At 50.1% G+C, this 18,753-nt stretch overlaps 1 protein-coding gene across 3 annotated transcripts in view; it reads right to left on the reverse strand.

Moving 5' to 3' along the window:
• ABR (ABR activator of RhoGEF and GTPase) overlaps positions 1–18,753 on the reverse strand; it is a 102,484-nt gene that overhangs the window by 17,505 nt on the left and 66,226 nt on the right. For 2 of the 3 annotated variants that reach the window (XM_061605232.1, XM_061605233.1), the window contains 3 exons: positions 18,024–18,098; positions 17,263–17,360; positions 15,767–15,898 (listed from right to left, as the gene is read on the reverse strand). In XM_061605232.1, the coding sequence (XP_061461216.1) occupies positions 15,767–15,898; positions 17,263–17,360; positions 18,024–18,098 (305 nt within the window). Of the gene's footprint in view, positions 1–5,429; positions 5,824–15,766; positions 15,899–17,262; positions 17,361–18,023; positions 18,099–18,753 lie in introns of those variants that run through there. The other variant, XM_061605234.1, reaches the window with a different exon arrangement.

The following is an 18,753-nucleotide window of genomic DNA, read 5'->3' on the forward strand; positions in this document are numbered from 1 at the left end:
TGCAATGCTGGGATGGACTCAGGTTCCAAAGGAGCCCTTGAGATCTGCTGTGCCAGCCTGCTTGCGGTGTGCCAGCGAGCAGAAGAGAGCCGGGAGAACGGCAAAATGCTGAGCTGCCGCGACCTCCAGGAACAGGAGGGTGGGAACAAGAGAGCCCCCCTGAAGCCTACAGGAGGGGGTCTGGGAACTTCAACAGCCCTGCAGGCAGTCTGCTTCGCCACCAGGCGGCCGCACCAGACCCTTCCTCGTCACTTGAGGAGAAAGATGGGTGCCCGAGCTACGTTGGGGTGAGACAGCCAACCACCACGTCTCTCCAACAAAGCAGCCATGGCAAAACCTTGCTGGGTTGACCAAAGGTCCACCTTGCACAGTGTGGAAAAGCTCACAAGCTGCAAGGCAGGAGGCCATGGGGGCTGGTCCATTTGGGCGACTGGGATGCTGCCCCACCAACCTACCTCACAGGGCTGCTGTGAGGATAAAATGGGTGGGGGAAAGAACCATTGATGCCATCCTCTGCTCCTGGGGGGGGGAAGGGGAGGGAAGGAGGTATATATCGGTGTAATAAATAGATCAAAGGAAGGAGGAACTCGCGTGGCCTTCCAGGTCTACACCTGCAGTCCATCCCTGACCATTGAGCATGCTGGCTGCAACATCTGCAAGGCTGGCTCAAGACATTTTTCTGCCTGAGGTGAAGGACAAAGCAGTTCCTCCCCAATATCTTACTTCAAGGCTGGTCATGGGACAGCCTTCCCCACGATACTCGAGGGCAGCTCAGTGGGCACGAGACAAGCCATTCGGCACCCATTGCTCTGGCATCAGCTGCTGGATGAGGCCCAAAGGGGCCCACTTGCTCCAGCATCCTCTTCTCACTGTGGCCCACCAGATGCCCCAACGGGAAACCCAAAAGCAGGACCTGGTGCCAGAACAGCCGCTCTTCCCACCTGCCACTGCTAGCAGCTGGTGTTCGGAGGCCCCCTGCCTTCAAGCAGGGCCTCCGTTGCAGCCGGGAGCCATGAACGGCCTCCACCTCCCCACCGCATCTGCGGCCTGAGGCAGCTGCTTCGACCCTGTCTGACGATAGGGCTGGCCCTGGTTCCCCAGCCACTGAAATCCATCAAAGGCCATCAATAAATAAGGCCCATCTTGCTGATACCCTTCTCGGAAGCATCTGGCCGGCCTCCGTGGAGAACGAAAGGCTAGCGTCGGGTGTGGTGTGGTATTTCATTCGTAATTGGGGAAAGCTGGGAGACGGGGAGAGAAGAGAGAGAGAAGCACTTCTCCTTCAGTGCCGCCTTCTGGACTCTGGGTGGCCCCACGGAAACGCAGAGAGGATATCTCCAGCAGACTCGCCGCCTCCGTCCCCCCTAGAGAACGTGGAACACAAAAGACCGAAGGAAATCGGTGCTTTCCGTTGCAGCTGCTTAACATCACGGGCCTCACGCCAGCAGTTGCAAAGCGCGGCCACCTGTTGCATGGCCCTCCCCAGCCCTTGCAATGGAACCCCCTGGACTCACGCACACAAGCACACGCTCTCAAAGAAGCTGAGGCCATGCTTCCAAATTCTAAAATGCTCGGACGCTGAACGTGGGAAGGGAAGGTGTCCAAGGGCATGCACAGAAGGTCCCCTCACCCGCAAGGAAGCGAGGGAGACTTAAGACTGCAGCCTCATCTCGTGCATGGCATCCTACACGTGGGTGAGAGAGAGAGAGAAGGGCCTCTAATGTAGGAATATAGGAAACTGCGTCACGGGCAGCAACATCTCTTGGGCCTTTCCCTGAAATTAAAAGCAAGGCTGTAGTCCTCAAGGTTCTGAACAAAGGGCTGAAACAGGAACCCTGGAAGCTGCCTTTGGTCCGTGATCTGCCACACTGACTGGCAGCAGCTCTCCAGGTTTTCAGGCCAGGGTTTTTCCTCCCAGCCCTCTGTTGAGATGAACCCAGGACCTTCTGCGCTCACACAGAGGCACTACTGCTTTCCCATCACCCTTCTCAACTTCTCAAGATTACTTGGAGACAGAGGAGGAGGAGGAGCCATAGCAAATTAAACTGGCACAAACCCAGCGCATGAACAGGCCATCGCCTGGGCTGACTCAGTCTAAGGCAGCTTCCTACATTCGTAAAACCAATATAGATCTGCCAGAAAAGGATGCTGGCTCTGTCTTAAGAAGAGACCTCCAGATATTGACACCGTGGCTTAATTGGCTCTGCAAAGCTGGCCCGGGATGCCCATTGGCGGCTAGATACCCCCAGGAGTCCTCCAGCACGCGACAGTCCAGATCAGTTCCACACAGACGCCCTCCAATTAAGCCGCCACCATCCCCAGGCAACCTTGTGGGAGACTCGTGGCACCTGGGCGCTTCCAATCCCACCAGCCGCTCTGCTCCAGTTCCCATCCCAGACGGTTGACATGGCAACAGCAGCTTAACCCCACCGGACCTCCTGGCAGACAACGCAGCAACAAAGGGGTGGTAGTGGTGAGAGTTAAGCCATCGACCTGATCTCTGCTCCCTGGCAAGGGGGGGGGGAAGGAATAGCTTGTCATGCCTTTCCAAAGTGGGAGGGGGACTTGGAATTAGGGTAGTGCATTTCTGCAGAACGGTTTCTGAAATCCATAACTGAGGCTCTTTTTGGGGTGTAGGGGATTCCCTCTGAATTAATGGCATGCTTAACTGTTAACACTCACAGTTGTGGGCAGAGAATTCTGACTCTGTGCATGCCAGTGTGTCACCGCTCTGCGCGCATTACTGCTTTTGCAAGCAGGCAAGTTCAGAGCAGTGACTCTCGCAGGGAGGCAATAGGCACTCTCTGCTGATGGCAAATCATCCTACTGGAGCTGGGGTGCCCTTTAGGCAGTTAAAATAGCAGGAGATGACACTGTCTCAGACTTGATTGGAGACCAGCCAGCTGAGCGACAGAGACACCAAAATGAGGCGAATGGCGCCTGGATGCTGCTTCACAACCAGACAAGCCGCATGGAACAGTGACAGTCATTAACACTGCTTATAAGGACCCCCTTGGCCTTGTAAGCCTGGTTTCCGTGGGTGTAAAGAGCACATTTCCCCTTGGGACAGCCCGTGCAAAAACAAAGAGAATCTATCAAGACCACACGCACAATTGCACCTCATGCTCCTTGGAAACCAACTTTGCACAACGAATGGCACAGGTTTTTCTGTCCTCATTGTCACAAACTGACAAGAGAGAGCCCCGACTTCATACATCAGGGTGAGCTAACAGGGCGAGACACCCCCACCTCACCAAACATACACCCAATATCACTTTTTCCTTCCTAACTATGAATACGACAGTCTGGTTCAAACTGTCAATCCACATTAACAACTCTTGAGCACACACACACTTCCATATTCAGAACCATTCCTGCGGATTAGAGCTGTGTACACACCATACATTTAGAACACATGACTTCCCCCAAAGAATCCTGGGAACGGTAGTTTACCCCTCACGGAGCTACAATTCTCAGCATCCTTAAAGTTACAGCCCCCCAGATTCTTTGGGGGAAGTCATGTGCTTTAAATGTGCCCGGTGTATGTAGTTAAGGTCCAAACTTCACCTAGACAGAAGTGCACACTGAAGGGGCTGGGGGCACATCAGCGCTCAAGTGATGGGTGCTGATGCGTGGTGAAAGTTGGGGGCTGTTAATTAAATCCACAAACTTCATTCCCTAACAAAATAATGTCCCCCCTTTTAACTTTGTAAAAACAACTTCAGGGCCTGCTCTGGACTTCCTGTAAAGAAGTACTAGGGGTGTGGATCTACCTTTCTCCGACTTTGATCCCTCAAGGTAGGAAGCAGCCTTATACCGGGGCTGCATGCAAAGCAGGTGCCATACCACTGAGCTACAGCCTTTTTCCTAAACAGCAAAGTGAGATTCTAGTCCTTATGGTTCTCAATTGAAGGCTGATTTCAACAGGGATACAGGAAGCTGCTTTATTCAGTCTGACCATTGGTCCACCTAGCCCGGTATTGTCCACAATGACTAGCAGTGGCTCTCCAGGATTTGGGGGACAAGAAACCCCCAGCCCCACCTGGAGATGCCACAAAGTGAACTCTGAACCTTCTGCCTGCAAAGCAGGTGCTCTGTCTTTGAGGTACAGCAAGGAAGGCAGGTAAAGGCATTAAGGTAGTCAATCTTTTTATGCACTTCCAGGAAACTTGAGCTTACATACATACATGCACGCTGCCAAGGAACATCAGCTAAAAGATCCCAGCAAGGATAAGCATGTGTGCGTCCTCGCCTCTCTCTCTCTCTTTCTCTCTCCCAGGCCTCTTGCAATGAGTCCTTGGGTGTCCCCCAGAAGCCCTGAGGCAGCATTTCTGACCCACGTGCCACCTTCAAAAGGACAAAACAAAAAAGCCAGCTAGCTCTGGTGACTGTCTGCACAAAGCCCTCTCCCATTCCCTGCATGTCAGCAGGCCAGGAACGAGGGAAAGGAAGAGACGCTGCTCCATTTGGGTCACAGCCAAGACAAGTGGCACTCAAAGGAAATGGAAGAGGAGAGCCAGGTGGTACGAAGAAGGAGCCAACGGGGGCCGCCGCAGTTGTGGCACCATTCCCACTGCCCTTAAGGGTCCTCACTGAATCTGAACCCAGGCAACCTGACCAGCAGCTGAGGACAACTGGGGAAGCTGCAGTCCTACCGGCAGCAGAGGAGGAACTGGGAGGGATCTCGGCCCCCAGAACGTATTCTTTGCGAGTTCGGCAAAGCAAGGAGTGCCCTCTAAAAGCATGTGCAGAGTGCACCTCCCTCACTGCTCGAGAACCATAGTCGCCCCCCAACGTTTATGAGACTATGAAACAAGGGGGAGGGAAAGTGAAGCTCCTGGGTAAGGCTGAATGTCACCGAACACCTCTTAGTAGAAAAGTAAGAAATTTGGAGACAGACAGAGAGCATCCAAACAGTCCCCATTCCCATCCCAGGAAAGAATCTTTTCCTTGCTCCCCATCTTAGCAAATGTTGGACCCCTCCTCTCCTTCCCATTCATCCTCTCCTCCCAATCTTAGCCCTATTTGTCTGTGAACTGCGCAAGTGGCTAGATCTCAGTATGCACAGCTCACCAGCCCATTATGCCATGACCACAAGCAGACACGAACAGTACCTTAGGGTAGGAACGCTATGGCTATTTCACGTGGCAGGGTGGGGCGGGGACGGGGACAGCTGTAGGGCAAGCTCCCCATAGCAAGACTGCGGTAGAGGAGAGGGCTACAAATTGCTGAGAAGTTTGAAGGAGACTATTCTTGTTGCAAAGAGAGACTCAACATGATCCTCCGTCTCTCCCAAACAAACAAAATTGAATTCATGAAGCCACAATAGCTATGCACTAACCGCAGCAGGAGACACACTTATTATTTCCTTCCCTCCACCACCACCCCACAAAAAAGTAAGCACAGAGATGCAGGGACGTCAAATGCACCTTTTGGCGAAGAAGCTTGCTCCGCACTCTGCCCCACAGCCTGGCTCCAGTGTTGGGGGCCCGCCTGCCCTCCTCAGGGGCGTCCTCGAAGCTCTCCAAGGAGCAGCGGTCCAGGCGCTCGGAAGCCAAGCCAAGCGGGGAGTCAGGCTGCCCCAGGACTTCCGTCATCTTGTTCTCAATCCGGGGAGGGGGGCAGAAATAGGGGACACCCCCCCAAAAGCAGCAAAGGAAAGGATTTCCAAGAGAGCGCCCCCTCCTTCTCTGGGCTAGTGGGAAGCAGGGAGCATCTTGGAGGGGGCCATGGTGGTGACGCTGTCGTCCAGGCGTTCGAGGGGCTGCACGTGTGACCTCAACCCCCCCAGGACCCCCTCCCTCTCAAACACTCAGCATCCTGGCCAGCATCTTGCAGAAGAAGCCAGAGGAGTCTGGTGGAGCAGAAGGCAGCCCAAGAAACCAGCTCTCTGTTCCGCCCCCCCTTCGGAGCAGCCTCGCTCGCTCTCCCCCCCCCCCTGTTCCCCCTCCGGGTTAACCCCTCCAGTGCCAGGCAGCATTTCCCTCGCCCTTAAATCAAGCCGCCTGGCACAGATCTTCGCAGAGGGTCAGCTGTTTTAACAACCGGATTGCCAAAAACGACCCACAGGGATTTGCTGTGTATGTGTGTTGTGGAGGCGGGGGGGGGGGAATACCAGCTCTTGATGATAGTGACATCAAGAACGGCCTGTGCTCAATCAGGTCAAGGCTCTACACCAGTCATTTTAAATATTTTTGGCGTCATGGAGCCCTTGAGAATCTGATGAAAGTTATGGAGCCCTTCGCCAGAAAGAGGCACACAAACACATACATGCAAAGTCTTGTACGCAATTTGTTTTGTTTTATTGAATTGGAAATTGATATATATATATATATATATATTTCTTGTGCCCTGTTCACAGACCCCTGAAGCCCATCCAGGGTCCTCTAGGGGTCCATGGATGACAGGGAAAGAACACCTGCTCTAAACAGAGCCCAGCCACCTGGTCTCTAGTAGCAGGAAGCCAGGTCCCCCTTCCAGACCCACATGCTGCCAAAACAAGATGGATTCTGCCCCCCCCCCATTCTTTGGCCTCCAGATTGTTATAAGCACAAACATAGTAAATTCTTTGGATGCTAAAAAGCTGCTTTTAGCTGTTGCTGGTTACTGGTAGATGTGGGAGCAAAGAACATCACTAGATCCAGAACTAAGTCAAGTGCCTTTTTTTTTTTTGGTTGTTACATTCTTCTTGCCCTCCCACAAACAACAACCAAGTGAGGTAGGCCAGGCAGAGAGACAGCGAGTGGACCAATGTCGCACCAATACATTTCGGGGCTGAGCAAAGATGCAAACCTGTGTCCCCTCCACAGCTTTAAGTCCAACACTCAAATTACTGTACCAAACCGACACACGTTTACGAAGGGGATTGTGTGACTAACAATTATTTATTGTGGTGGCCTCCAAATTATGGAATGATCTTCCTGATGAGGTGCGCCTGGCGCGAACACCGTTATCTTTCCTGGGCCAGGTCAAGACTTTCCTCTTCTCCCAGGCATTTTAGCATGTGTTTTAAATTGTTTTATATTGTTTTAAATTTTTAAATTATGTTTTAAATTGTTTTTAAAATATGTGTTTTAAATTGTATATTTGTTTTAATGTTTGGTTGCTGTAAACCGCCCAGAGAGCTTCGGCTATGGGGCGGTATACAAGTGCAATAAATAAATAAATAGATTTATATCCCGCCCCTCCTCCCAATAGGAGCACCACCACAGTGTTTCAACACACATTCACCGCGAGAAAACGCAGGGCCTAGAGCCAAAATGCTGCCTGGGGGGTGATGGGAGTTGCAGTTCAAAACACCCGGAGGGCCCAGGATGGGGAAGGCTGGTCCTTCCTATCATCCGCTACACAATCCTTTTCAGCTGGAGATGCCGAGGGCCGAAACTGCGGCTGTCTGCTTGTAAAGCAGGTGCTGCAACACAAATGTTCGCACCTCAGTGAGAGGGCTCCTGCGCTGCATGCAGACGGCTTCAGGTTCAGTCTCCAACAACAGCTCCAGTTCTTGGGCGGCAGTTCAAGAGCTTCCCGGCCAAAGCAGGCGATGTAAAAATCCAAACAGCAGGGCCCTGCGATGGGGTGTGTGCGTACGTGCTGGAGAACTTATTTCTGGCTGCAAAGACATACACACCCCGGTTTCTTATTCACAAGTGCTGGCTTGAGGGACATGGTGTTCAAGATGTGCCTTGTGTAGAAAAATAAAATGTTTGGACCGAAAGAGCTATAAGCTTGGTGGCAGAGTATCTACTCTGCCTGCAGAAGGTCCCAGCTTCAATCTCCAACGGCATCTCCAAGCAGGGCTGTGAAACCCTAGAGAGCTGCTGCCAGTCAGTGTAGACAATACTGAGCTAGATGGACCAATGGTTCGTACTTGGTGTAAGGCAGCCTCTGCGTAAATCAGTTGTTTATTTAGAACCATGACAACTAGATCTTTTTTTTATTTTTTAAGGGAAGGGCTGTAACTCAGTGGTGCACAGCCCCCAACATTGTGCCTGGAGAAGGACTCAGGTTGAATCCCCAACAGCATCTCCCGGTAGGGCTGGGAGAGACTCCCTTCCTGAGATCCTGGAGAGCCGCTGCCAGTCAGTGTAGACAATACTGAGCTAGATGGACCAAAGGTTTGATGCAGGATAAGGCAACTTCCCACACTCCTGAAGTATATCATGGTGCTGCACAATGAAATCATTAGAGAGTGACCAGCGCTGTCTTTTAGTGGTACAGGATGCAGCATGCTCACTGGTGGGCATGGAATGCTCACTAACAGTTTGTGGGAGGAAATGGAATGGAGTATCCTGAAAGGGGCATGGCTGGCAGGAAAATGAGCATGCCACATGGTGCTTTATTTATATAATATCCCACCTGTTTAATTGGGGATAGCTTTTTAGTAGATCTTTCAAATCTAACCTGTTCTGAACCTGGGGAAGAACCCCGTCCCATCCTTTACCCGCACAGCTTGCTATTTCTTTGAAGTGTGCCAAGCCTCACGACCTTACCCATCTCTCAGCCTGTTACAAGGCAATGTCCTACGTTCCTCTGACAGAATGCTAGGTCATCGCGTAAGGTGGCAGGGACATATGGTTTAGGGCGGCCCTTATTTGGGGACAGGAAGAGGGGTGCCAACTTCAGGGCACTTCTGTACCTCTGTATTGAATTAAGGGAAGCAGCAATGAGGCATTGGGGCTAATTATAATGGCAACCTCTTTGAACGTTCTTGGCAACTTGCCTCCCAGGTTCCAAGGATGCATCCTGGCTCACGTTAAGTCCCTCCTAATGCCCAGCATGGCATATGCAAGCATTCGACTGCGCATGCTTTGCATTTTTGGATCATGCCCAAAGGGGGAACCCCCCACCCTGGCCTTGCACACATACAGGCTGCAGTGCTCTGGTACTGTCAAGAATCCCTGCTTTGATCAATGGCTCCGTCTCTCTCTCTCCTTCTCCTCAGAGGAGACGCAGAGTCAAACATCTGCGCACACGGCGGCAGCAACCTCCTGGCTGGCCCTCTGCTTACTCGGAACATTCCCTTGCAAATGAGAAGCAAATGCCCGGCGGAGGGGGGGAAAGGCTGGCTCCTCCGATTTGATCCACCTGGCTTTGCCCCCAAACTGACGCCACCCTCTGCTCTGGATCCCCAGCTTGGAGGCACCTGTCAAGCAAGTGATCGGAGGCGTCCCGAGAGGGCAGGCTCCAGAGCGCCTCCCATGCCCGCAAAACCATGAAACTCTACAACCCAGGGCTCTGGGAGACATTGGGGGCCCCCTCCACATGACACTGGACTCCAGTTCCCAGCAGTCCGCACGTTCCAATGGCCGGGGGTGATGGCATTTGGCCTGGGCCTCAATGCACTAATGAAGCTAGCCCGGGGTCTATCCTTCACTGGGCATCTGATCTGCACAGGATCCAGGCATCAGCGGGGAAGGAACCGGATAGGCTGTGTTCAGCCTATATGGGAAGGAGTTGGTCATATGTGTGGAGCAGACAGACACAACACACATGGACACACAGAATGAGGCAAAATGACCACTGCAAGCTCCCCAGCCAGAATTAAGACCATCAGAAGATGCTGCTGGATCGGGCCAAAAGGGGGAAGGATCCTGTCCTCACAGTGGCCAACCACAATCCCCAATGGGAATCCCACAAGCAGGACCATCCGTTTTACGCAGGGCTAACAGCTGGTAGTGACTGGTTGGTGAGGGAAATGCCCTCTGCATGTGGCACAGAGGCACCCTTTTTAAAAAAAGAGAGATGAATATTTGTTCCAAGCTTGACACCCCCCTCCCTTCAAAAGCAACTCATTCCTGATGGCTACAATCAGGTAAATCCCTTGAAAGTCTCCCTGCTGCCCAATCCATAGATTTACAGGAGGAAAGGAGGCCAGGAGCAGACAGTTCTCCCCGCAGGCATCTGCCTCCCATCGCAGAGGCCCTGCTCAGTTCAGGCACTCGTGAGGCAGAGGGGCCAGGTCCATTTAAAACAACAACAATACTGGTGAGAAGACCTGTGATGGTGTGGTGGGGAGGGAGGGCACAATTCAAACTATTGGTAGAACAAAAAGCAGGGTGGCCTTAAGAGTATCAGAAGAGCCCGTCTGCTGGACCAGGCCAAAAGGGGCCCATCTAGTCCAGCCTCCCTGTTCTCACAGTGGCCCACCAGATGCCTTAAAGGGACGTCTGCAAACAGGACCTGAGCGCAACAGCAACTCTCCCCACCTGCGATTCCTAGCAGCTGGCATTCAGGGTAGAGATGTGAAGGCCCAGAAAAACCCTGGAAATATTTGGGGGAAAACCAGTTTTTTCCAAAGCCTTTTTTGTTTTTCTGAAAATTAAGAAGAAATGGATTATGGAATGTTTCATTTTAGAATGATGAATAACATGTTTCATTGAATCTTGGTTCCCCCCTTTTTCTCAGTTCTTTTTATGGGAAGGGATGTTTTATGTCTGCTTGACACTGTGGAGGACTAGTGGAGACAAATAATTATCTTTGTTATTAATGTTGATGGTTTCTTCTGGTTTTTTAAATTGTTTTTTGCCTACTCCTCATAAACTGCCAAAACGAAAGAGGTTCCCTACAGTTTAGGATCTTGTAGATCCATTCGTTACAAAAAAAAAAGCAAAAATTTTAAAAAGTAAATTCAGTTTGTAATAATTGGTTTAATAAAATGTACTTTTAATATACCAAATGTGATGATTTTATGCCAAACCAACTTATACATAATTACATTTGATGCTCCTGTAGGACTTTCAATCTGTAAAAAGGGCTAATATTGCATTCCACTGTTTTTTTCTGAAAATACCATGGCTTCAAAATTTCTGGAAATTTTTCATCTCTAATTCAGGGGCATGTATCTTGCCTTCAGCGAAGTTTTTGACAAAGTGCCTCACATCATGATATTCTGATTAGCAAGCTAGCTAAACGTGGGCTAGATGGAACAACTATCAGGCGGATCTACAGTTGGCTACAGAATCGTACTCAAAGAGTGCTTATCAATGGTTCCTTCTCAAATTTGGTGGAGGTAACGAGCAGGGTACCGCAGGGCTCGGTCCTAGGCCTAGTGCTCTTCAACATTTGTATTAATGACTTGGATGAAGAGGTGCAAGCAGGGAATGTTTATCAAATTTGCGGATGCTACAAAATTGGGAGGGATAGCCAATACCCTGGAAGACAGAAACAAAATTCAAATGGATCTTGATAGGCTGGAGCACTGGGCTGAAAACAACAGAATGAAATTTAACAGGGATAAGTGCAAAGTTCTACACCTAGGAAAAAGAAACCAAATGCACAGTTATAAGACGGGGGATACTTGGCTCAGCAATGCTACAAGCAAGAAGATCTTGGGATTGTTGTTGATCACAAGCTGAATATGAGCCAACAGTGTAATGTGGCTGCAAAAAAGGCAAATGCTATTTTAGGCTGCATTAATAGAAGCATTGTTTCTAAATTGCATTAAATATTAGTTCGCCTCTATTCAGCACTGGTTAGGCATCATCTTGAGTACTGTGTCCAGTTGTGGACACTGCACTTTAAGAAGGATGCAGACAAACTGGAACAGGTTCAGAGGAGGGCAACGGGGATGATCAGGGGACTGGAAACAAAGCCCTATGAGGAGAGACTGAAAGAACTGGGCATGTTTAGCCTTGAGAAGAGAAGACTGAGGGGAGATAGGATAGCACTCTTCAAGTACTAGAAGGTTGCCATACAGAGGAGGGCCAGAATCTCTTCTCAATTGTACCAGAGTGCAGAACATGGAATAAGGGGTGCAAGTTACAGGAAGCCAGATTTCGGCTAAACATCAGGAAAAACTTCCTAACTGTTAGAGCAATGCAACTATGGAACCAATGACCTAGAGAGGTAGTGGGCTCTCCGACACTGGAGGCATCCAAGTGGCAGCTGGACAGCCACCTATTGGGGATGCTTTAATTTGGATTCCTGCATTGAGCAGGGGGTTGGACTTGATGACCTTATATGCCCCTTCCAACTCTGTGATTCTATGTGTTGGGAGAAAAGCAACAATGCATATTACAAGCAAAATGGGCCAGCAGGGAGTCTGACACTCTAATCACACCACCACCACCGATGGAACCGTAACAATTATAGCAGCAAGCAGAAGACGTGAGCCCTCAGCGTACATCCCTTTAGTCAGACCCCACCAAGGAACAGACAGACGATGCGCCTCTCTGCTTCCCAGGGTTTTTGTGCCTGGGCTTTACAGACACGCTTGCCTCTCTCTGGCCAAAGCAGCGCCGCCTGCCATTGACCCCAGGGTCCTCTCTCCTCCCTGTCCCCCCAGTTCCCCCCCTCCAGGCCTCCCACCTAATTGGAGACAGAAACAGCCCCTTCCGCCAGACAAAAGGGCCCTTTGTCTCCACCTCTCCCAGCGGGGCCAGAGGGGGGTCAGAGGCACCTGGGGAGGGGAGTGATTTGGCACTTGGGAGAAAAGAGCCGCCGGGCAACACAGATTCGGGCACCGACCTCCGCGCAGGATTCTGGCCAAAGCTGCTTCAGTTTAAACGGCTTTGCTACAGCCACGGCACGTTTCGATTCGAAGGCAACAGGGTGGCGACTGGCCAGAGACTTCCACTTGCTCCTGGTCTTTTTTTAAACTGGAGATGCTGCAGATCGAACCTGGGGCTTTCTGCACGCAAAGCAGGGGCTCCACCACCAACCCCTGGGCCCTCCCTGCCTTGCCCAAATCTGTCACGCGCCCCCCCTTCAAGCACACTGCTGGGCATCGTCTACGGAGCAGCCTGGCTGTCCCGAGGTTCTCAGCACTCCCTCTCCGCCCCCAAAGTTCACACGGCTGGAATCTCCCCGTCCCCCCCAGCAGCTGTCACGCTTGCCGATGCAAACCCTCCTTTGCGATAACAGAGGCTGCTCTCGGCTAGTGAGCCCCACCCCACCCCGAGACCTTTAAAGCCTCGTCAGGGAAGGGCTGGAGCGCAGTGGCCGAACATCTGCTGTGAACGCAGAAGGTCCCCAAGTTCACTCCCCATGGCATCCCCAGGTAGCGCCAAGAATGTCCCCTACCTGAAGAGCCACTGCCAGTGAGTGCAGTCAATGCCAAGCAAGATGGAACAACCGTCTCATAGAATCATAGAATAGTAGAGTCAGAAGGGGCCTGTAAGGCCATCAAGTCCAACCCCCTGCTCAATGCCTCACTTAGTGCAAGGCAGCTTATTTGTGCAGCACTCTCATTGGGGGGGGGGGTCCTCTTCCTTCCCATCTCCCATCTTGCCACTTCAATCCAGGGCTGGTGTGCCATGCTCATCTGGCACATTCCCCTCTGCCCCAGCCCACCCCGAAAGCATCAGCCGTGGGGCAGCACAGCAAAGCTGAATGAGGAGAGACGCAGGACCGGCAAAAGGGAGGCCTTTCTTCGCATAGCGCAGAGTTAAAACTCTGGAATTGGCTCCAAGAAGCTGTCGCAGTGACGACCGCCAACTTGGACGCCTGTAAAAAGCAGATGAGACAAACTGACGGAGGCGGAGAAAACTGTCCATGGCTACTAGCCAGAATGGCTATGCTTTGCCTCCACTGTCAGGAGGCAGTTATGGTTGCTGGGAGTTGTGTGTTTGTGTGTGTGTGGGATATTTATTTATTATTCCATTTTATATCCCTCTTTTCCCACCAAGGACTCAAAGTGGCATACATTTACTTATTTATAAAAGTATTTCTATACCGTCATATCATAAAATGCCAGGGGGGTGGTATAATACTGAAGCATAAAATGAATTAAATACAATTTTTAAAAAAAGATTAAAAGATGTTTTAACATGTTTTAAATTAAAGCCTTTTGTTTTTAAGAAGTGGACTCCTTCTGAGAAGAAGGGCGGGATATAAATCCATCCATCCATTAAAGTGACTGGCTAAGCAAAAAAAGGTAAAAGAAAATAGCTACAAAGGCCTGTCAGCATTAAAAGGGGGGTGGGAACCATGGTCCTTCCCTGCTCCATTTTATCCTCACAACAACCCTGCAATGTAGCGCACAAATTGGTTTGGCCCATTTGCTATTTTTTGTTTAGTCTTGCATATGCATCATGGAAGATAATGGCTGAAAAACAACCAAGCAAAACTGACTTTTCCCTTCTGAGCCCAAGTGGATCTTTGCTCACATGGAGACAGTCTCTACAGACAATCAGCCCAGGACACAAATAGCTTAGGGGACAGAAAAACCTGATGGAAGCCAATAAAAGGGGGGGGGGCTTGGGGGAAAAACCCTACCCCCTAGGACAAGGCCTCGAATACAGACACCTTTCCCTCAATATTACACAAAGAGATCTTTCATAGTATTCTGCACCTGATGCACATCTTCTCCTTGCAGGCGCTAAACCTTCTCTTTCCACTCTCATTATCCTCCTCGCCCAATCAGAACGAAACTCAACAGTTGTCTTAGCAACTGTTGCTACAGCAACGAAGTGATAAAGTTGGTCGGTGAGGCGAAGCCAGTACAGTAATCCCTCAGTTAGCGAAGAACGTGCATTTATGGACATTAGTTCTTTAACAGAACCTTTGGGACCAGAGGTAGGAATCGCATGGGAAGAAAAGGGAAAGGTTCCTACAACACGAAAACAAAGAACGTTTCAAAATATTTCAGGAAACTTCTTATTCAAAACTAACAATACGCATGTCTGAAATGAAAGAACCAGGTCAGGTCCGCCTTGCATACAGACCCCTTGAAGGCTCCTTCCAAAATGCATCCAGGGATGCCTGCCTTGCAAAGTCCTTTACACAGACCTAAGAGAAGAGAATTCTACCTGCACAAACCCACCACCAGGCTCCTTGGCTGATCCAAAGTCACCCCGAAGTGCATTAACACTCCAAATCACCACATTTCAGGAGCAGACGTATTGTACTTTGATGCGAAGATCTGACCCTCTGCAAGCCAAGTACAGTAGGGCCCCTCTTTACGGCACTTCGCTGATGCAGCAGTCTCAATTAGACACAATTAGACTAAAGCCCCACTCATATGGCACTTGTTCTGCTTTTATGGCGGTTTTCAGGCATTGCACGCCATTCTATTCAATGAGTTCCGCTTTTCAGCGGTTTTTGCTTTTCAGCAGGGGTCCGGAACATAACCCACCGTTTGAGTGGGGCCCTACTGTACAATTTATGCCCCTTATCAGAAACCAGAGAACTTGCGAACATACAGCTTGGCACCCAAGAGATGGGTTGTGCTGCACCACTTTGGCACTCTAGGAAGCAAAGGAGCAAAGAACTTCTTGATCAACGTCCCGGGACAGGGCATGCAACCCCTGAAGCAAGGGCTGCTTGTAACCCTCTGAAGGGGGTTCGCTTTTAAAAAGGAAGGAAAGGTTCTAGACCTCTTTGTTGCGAAGCAATGCTCAAGAAGACTTTTTGATTTAAAAACAAAACACTGTCTCACATTTGAGGAACATTCCACACCTCCTCTCATGTATCTTCTTGCAGATCAACACCACCGCAAGCAGCCTCAGAGATATGAATCAGGCACTCTCTGATGAGAGCACCACAGCCTCACCTTTTCTTTCTTTCTTTTTTTTTAAGAAGCCCCTTCTTGGACCCCACCACCACCACTTCATGCTACACGCTAGGGATGGTGTCACTGAACTTCAGGGACAGACCAATGTGAGCAAGTCTCTCCTTGAGGTGCTACCTTTCTACACACAAGCAGTTGCAACATGGGGGGGGGGGTGTTCCAGAAATGCAATCTCACCAGAGACGCAACCTCGCCTCAGAATTGTGCAGAATGTAGCTCAGCGCCCCACTTCCCTTCCTCGCGCCAATGTCGCCGTACCTGAACCTGCCCCTTGCCCACAATCTTGTCCACAATCTCGTGGTTGTCCTTGTTCATCTTGCTCTTGTCGTAGCATTTCTCGTAGCAGAGGATCCGCAGTGACTGCGACCCCTCCAGCTCGATCTCAAACTCCTGCAGAGGAACGGGCAGGGGAGAGTGAGTGGAGACGGGCATTTCAGTTCTTAAGGGAAGGACCGTAGCACCAGGACAGAGCCCCTGTTTTTACACGTGCCAAAGATCCAAGGTTCAACCCCTGAAAGCATCTCCAGGACAGGCTGGGAGAGACCCCTGCCTGAAACCCTGAAGAGCCGCTGCCAGTCAGTGCAGACAGTTCTAGGCTAGATGGGCCAATAGTCTCACCATGCATAAGGACGCGTCCTATTTAAACCAGCCATTCAGAACCATGAGGACTGGAATCTTGCTTTATTTTTAGAGGAAGGGCCATAGCTCAGTGGCAGAGCACCTGCTTTCTCGAGTTCAGTCTTCAGCATCTCCAAGTAGGGCTGGGAACATCCCCTGTCTGAAAGCCTAGAGAGCCACTGCCAGTCAGCATAAGGCATCTTCCTCTGGTCCTATAAGAGCCCCACGGAAAGAGGTGAGAACTGGTGAGGAAAAGGAGATATCTAAAGCTGGGTGGGTTGGTCAGTCCTGCAGGCGTTCAGAAGGGCCTTTTTGACAGTGGCCCCCAGTATACAGAACACCCTTTCCATCTAATCACCCTTTTAAGATTTCCCCTGATGTCCAAGCCAATAAGTCAGGAGCACTGAGGGGAATTTGCTCTGGGCTCCTTCTGGGAGGAAGGGTGGGACATAAATGTAATAAATAAATAAATAATGAATAAATTAAAAGAGTGGATAGATTCAGCTCTCTGGTGCTACTTGGGAGTGCGGGGCCAGGGAAGGCGTTTGGTGCCCAAGATGGAAGATGAAAGCACTCTTCAAGTACATTAAAGGTTGTCACACAGAGGAGGGCTGGGATCTCTTCTCAATCGTCCCAGAGTGCAGGACACGGAATAATGGGCTCAAGTTGCAGGAAGCCAGATTTCAACTGGACATCAGGAAAAACTTCCTAAATGTTAAAGCCATACGACAATGGAACCAATTACTAGAGAGATAGTGGGCTCTCCAACACTGGAGGCATTCAAGAGGCCGCTGGACAGCCATCTGTCGGGAATGCTTTGATTTGGATTCCTGAATTGAGCAGGGGGTTGGACTTGATGGCCTTATAGGCCCCTTCCAACTCTACTATTCTATGATTCTATGATAAGAAGGGCTTCACTTCACAGCACGCACACGCAACTGCCTCACTTTGGTTTCTAGGACAAAACAAGCATTGCAGGGTTGTTGTTATTTTCCATTACCTGCTGAACCTAATTGACCAGAGGGCAAGACAAGATGTCAAACGAACAAAACACAATGCAACGCCTGTCTTCAGCGTGGCCTTTCCGGCCTCCTAGTCCCCCACTTCCCGCAAACCAAGCAAGACCTTTTGCTCACCTCATTCCATTGGGGCTCGGTGGTGTCTCGAAACACCCGCGTCTTGGCTTTGCTGACAAAATAGCCAAAAGAATCTACTTCCAGCGTGCAGTAAAGGTCTAAGGAAGAAGAGAAGAGATGCGTGAGGAGAGGAAGAGGCTGTTCTCACCCGCACCTTGAGACAGGGATGGGGATCGGATACTTCCCTTAACTAATGGGGGGGGACCCTTAAAATCAGTGAGATTAATTGACGGATCGAAAGGTTTTGATCGAGCAAGCGGGCAGAAGTTTAATAAAATAAATAAATAAACGTAGTAAGCAGTCATCCTAAAGGGTCGCATCTAACGAAGTCCTCCTCAGAGTAGACCCGGTGAAATTAATGGACCTCTGTTGGTTATGCCTACTGATTTTAATGGGGCCTACTCTATGACAAACACTGGATAAAACGCAACATTTCCTAGATGCTATGCAAACATTGCTTTTGGTATTATTCAGCCTGGGAGCCTTTGGGATGAATGGCAGGTTAGATGTGACAACGGCGGCCGGTTAGAAATCATCCGTCATCTTAATAAGCGTTAAGCCGAGGAGGAAGGATGCTTTCACAGAAGGGGCGATGCTGCCCACGCGTCAACCAGCAGGAGGTGCAATTTGGTGGGTGCGAAAGAGACTGGGCCACAAATTCTGGCCTTTTCCCGTGCCAAGCTGTGGCTGGCTCAAGCCATGTAAGGGTGCAGGGGAGAAACCACACATGCACCCCCTTGCCCCACAGAGGCGGCACTCACTGGCAGATTGTTTGAAGCCCTTGGCAGAGTGGACGATAACGTGTAAGAAGCCATACATCCCCGGAGATTCGTCATCTGCAAAGGAACAAAGAGGTCACTATCAGATTTTCGTCGCCGTTGATTTTTTCAATTGCAATCATAACTTTAAAAAAAAAAAAGCTAAAGGCACAACTGCTCAGGCTGTTAAGCGGAAGCAGTTAATTAAATTGTGGCTGGGAAGTGCCAGGAAATGACTAATTAAAGGGCCAATATCAGGAAGCAGACTCAGTAAGAGTTTCTTGGCAAGATCGGTATTGCTAAAATGCGGCTTTGGTAGGTCTGCAATGTTTAATGGACTGATCCATTTTTTAAAAAGAAAAGTGCCTCCATTAATCAGGCACCAGTTTTTTTAAAAAATGTTAATACAAGGACTCATTAAAACTACCCAAGACAAGCGCCATCGTAAGAAAGGCACACCCCTCTCTTCTACACCTCAAATGCCTAGACTGAACCTCTAAAATCAAAAGGCCGCGTGCACAAAGGTTTGCACATTTAATGCATCTATTAACTAAGATCTACCTGGGTGACAGCCCTAGTTTTTCAGTGGAAGAAGGAACAGTCACAATTTAGCTCTGAAAAATAATGGTGCAGTGGAGTGGGAGAGCAGCTCTGGGACTTTTTCCTTCAGAGTTGGAGCGATGACATCATCTGCCAGAGGAACAGGATAAGTCACAGGCCTTCCTTGCTCTGG

This window comes from Rhineura floridana, chromosome 21 (genome assembly GCF_030035675.1).
Source record: "Rhineura floridana isolate rRhiFlo1 chromosome 21, rRhiFlo1.hap2, whole genome shotgun sequence".
In the NCBI taxonomy this organism is placed as follows: domain Eukaryota; kingdom Metazoa; phylum Chordata; class Lepidosauria; order Squamata; family Rhineuridae; genus Rhineura; species Rhineura floridana.